Source organism: Aplysia californica, unplaced genomic scaffold (assembly GCF_000002075.1).
Source record: "Aplysia californica isolate F4 #8 unplaced genomic scaffold, AplCal3.0 scaffold00287, whole genome shotgun sequence".
Lineage (NCBI taxonomy): Eukaryota > Metazoa > Mollusca > Gastropoda > Aplysiida > Aplysiidae > Aplysia > Aplysia californica.
The window spans coordinates 737334-741060 of NW_004797557.1; the positions used below are offsets into that span (position 1 = coordinate 737334).

General features: G+C 42.0%; 1 protein-coding gene across 1 annotated transcript in view; it reads right to left on the reverse strand.

Annotated features, from left to right (window-relative positions):
* Nucleotides 1-1236: 1236 nt before the first annotated feature.
* Nucleotides 1237-3727, reverse strand: part of LOC101852331 — a 13720-nt gene continuing 11229 nt past the window's right edge. Inside the window, exons 8-10 of the mRNA XM_013084370.2 lie at nt 3135-3305; nt 1890-2520; nt 1237-1464 (exon numbers count right to left, since the gene is read on the reverse strand). Of these exons, the coding sequence (XP_012939824.2) occupies nt 1360-1464; nt 1890-2520; nt 3135-3305 (907 nt within the window). The 3' untranslated portion in view covers nt 1237-1359. The remainder of the gene's footprint in view (nt 1465-1889; nt 2521-3134; nt 3306-3727) is intronic.

Consider the following 3727-nt stretch of genomic DNA (forward strand, 5'->3'; position numbering starts at 1 on the left):
CCCCCCCCTGCAGTTTTTCAATGTTTCACGCTTCCATCGACAGAATGGGAATCATACTATTAACGTTGCAAGAAACCCAGTGGATAAAATCAGGAAAAAGTATATAGATACGAGTAATTGTCAGGACAGGAACATAAGATAGGGCGAGTCTTGGATGATTGCCATATTGTGTTCCATTAGACAGAAGAAGATACTCACCCCCGGGGTGGGGCCACGGACTGAAGTGTCTTTAGACCATTCCCAAAGGGGGGGGGGGGCATTTCTCTTTCATGCACAGTAGAATTGTAAATGGGCTGATTCATCAATGTCATGCTCATAACTGTGCCTGATCTACAACAGGGAACTACTGCTTTTTTCCCCCTAATCCTTACTATTGTCATTTTTCCTCTACTTCTTTTGTATGTTTGTCGCACTCTTGTGACCTGCCATTTCCCGGGTGCCTTGAAAGTCGAAACAGACTTTGTGCTGTTGAAGCTAGAGAGGTGATCAGAGTAAGCCTGATTCCCTGTAAAAACTTATCTGTTGACATCCACCCATTGGCGCTCATATGACCGTATGCAGTTGCGAGTGCCGTAAAACCTCTACTAAATTTAAAATTTAAAAAAAGGAGATACTCGATACAGTCACTTCCCCTCGCGGTAGTCGAACTTGGTTCTCCTGCGTGCAACGGTGAACAACTTAATAACCATCGTACTAGGGCCTATAGACGCCAGGCAGTAAGGAATAAAAACATTTTTGGTGGAGTTTTTCTTCCATCTTTCTGAACTATTCTTATTCACTTTACTATCTGCGGGTTATTATACCATGGGGTCTTGGCAAACTGGAAAAGCTCCTGGAGTAAGAAATTGCATGCTTTTATCCTTCTCCCTCATTCCAACGTTTTCCTGGGTCTTCCTCTCGCAGTATAGCCAGGTATTTTTTTATAGCAGCTTTTTACTGTTAGGGGTATACGAGTCAGAACCATTCCACAACGGAAAATGAAGCCTTTCACTTAGGAGAGGAAGTCCGGACTTACACTTTTACTTTTTATTAGAGATGTAATTGTTCCTCCAGAAATTATTGTCTGCACTGTTGGCAAACTGTTTATTTGTATAATCCCAAGAAACAAAGCAAACAGCTAACAATATCTCAACAACACCCCCCACCCCCACCCCCACCCAAAAAACAACAAAAAAACAAACAAACTAACAAACAAAAAAAAAAAAAACATACAACAAACAAACAAACAAACAAACAAACAAACAAACAATCAAAAAACCCTCAAACAAACTAACTAACTAACTAATAAAAACAATACAGCTTCAGCAGCAACAACAACTTCAAAAATTCAACATTTTTATAAAAGCTGTCCAAGTACGTTTACTCGCCTACTGTTCCCCTGATTTCCTCAGTTTTCAAAGATCCTGAACCACTAATGATGTCGGACTCTGAGGGAGATGCCACACTTGGGGTCAACTTGTCTATCTGTATCATGAAGGGACCAAAAGATTGACTATCTATCTATCTATCTATCTATCTATCTATCTATCTATCTATCTATCTATCTATCTATCTATCTATCTATCTACCTGTCTGTCTGTCTGTCTGTCTGTCTGTCAATCCGTCCGTCCGTCCGTCCGTCTGTCTGTCTGAGTGTTTGTCTGTTTGTCTGTCTGTCTGTCTGATAACATGTGCGCGCATGCGTGTGTACGCACACACATACACACACACACACACACACACACACACACACACACACACACACACACACACACACATACCCACACGTTTGAAATGATAGATATATTATACAATAATATAATGATAGGTGTATAATACAATATAAAATATTTATTCTTGTATCTTCTTTTCTGCCGAATGACTAGTGTATCACGATATTGCCCACATACTTTGTTACTGCTTCTGTTTTCCTCAACATGGTGGTATTCCGTTGAATCTGAGACCTTTGGGACTTCTACCTTTCGCCGATCACTCGCATCACTGATGTCCATAGCATCAGAGGCCGCGACCTTCTCCTCCTCTCCTTCTTCTTCTGAAACACCTTCTCCACTCTCCGGGGCCTGCAAAGACGTGCCATTCCCGCTCACTTCTATCATTAACGCACGTGAGCGTTTCCCCCGGAGCCGCAGCTTATTTTCACTATCTTCTGACGTGATGTCTGTCCTCCGCTCGGTGGCTGCACTTCTCGACTCGACCTGAGAGTCCTTGAACGTTGCTTCAGGAGCAGGGGCGCGAGTGTCTATCGGAAGTGGGTGTAGTCGACTACCGGAAGGGGAGCGTTTGATTTCTGCTGCAGTGAACTGATGGAGCAGGTTGTATCGTAGGACTAAAGCCTCCTGTCTGCCAGTGTAGAGCGCAGTATCGATGAGCTGAAGGGCGTCTAAGGACTGGAACTTTTGTGTCATAAATTTGACAAAATCGGCAGAGCTTGCTGTCATCAGCTCCGCGCAAGACATCACATGGGCTTCCTGAGCTTCATCTCTGTTCGGGAACTTTCCGAGACTTTTAATCAGCTCCCCCCTGACGATTGGTGAAAAAAAGAGGAAATGAGGATGTTCCTTTTCATGCTAGATTCTTTCAACAAAAGACAATCTAAGATGCTTTAATTAAACAAAGTAATGTGAAACCTGGAAGCCTTTCTTCTCTTTTTTTTTTTTAAAGAAGAGGCCAACGCAGTACTTTGCACAGGCTAAAATACATGTGCACAATTATTGTGATTGACCAGAATATCACATAATATGTCTTTATTATTTATCTCAGTTTTATGTCGTCTTGTTTTTTTTTTTTTTAAGTTCTAAGTTACTTTGCATCCTTACCCTACCATCGATCTCAAATTTCTCTCTTGTTCGTTTCCACTTCACGTTGGGGCAGTTGTAGCTGCTGGCACACAGGGCATGCGCAGAGAATAATTACCCTTTTGAGTCCAACCAAAACCTTGTACATGTACTTCAAAGAATGAAATCGAAAAGTACAATTTTATCCTAATGACCACACCATCGCATCTTCAAATTAAGTTTACCACTCAAAGTAAGTTTAAATGAAGTCCCATTTAGTTAGGATATAAGACACGTAAGCCTACATGATATAGAATAAACGTATTCTATAAACTCTTTTTTCTTCGAAGCAGGCAACACCTGTCTAAAAACGACGGTCCTGGGTTGTTGGCAGCTCGTTTGATCTCCTTAATATTGTCTCCCATATTCCTCTGGATGTCCAGAAGTTCAAACACCGTCTCCTTCAGCTGACTGACTGCCCGCTCGTCCTGCACGCAGAGGTCACTCACATCAAGGACATCCGGGTCAAGACTATCATAGAAAGAGACAACAGCAAATTTAAAATTGAGGGGAACAGCTGGGCTGCCAGATCAATTGTTGCTAAATGCGACTCTGTAAGTGGTTGAGCTGCGACAAAAAGGAACTTTTCCTACTCTCAGTATTACGCTAGAGCAGGGTCACCAAACTAAAACCCACAGGTCTGCGTGGTCAGTTCGTCTAGTTGCCCACCGTGCAGAAAAAAACCAAACAAACTCTTAACATTTGTTTTTCAGCGTGGTGACAAGGCGACAGGATAGTGCTTGTAGGATGGTCAAAAGTTGGCACCTAAAGTAGTTACATTTTAATAAGCCCATTAAAATCCACAGTGCGAATTAAACAAACGTGCTTTTATAGTCTTCAGAAATTCTAGCAAATGCATTGTTGCATTGTAACACGTCAGTACAAGTGTGTGT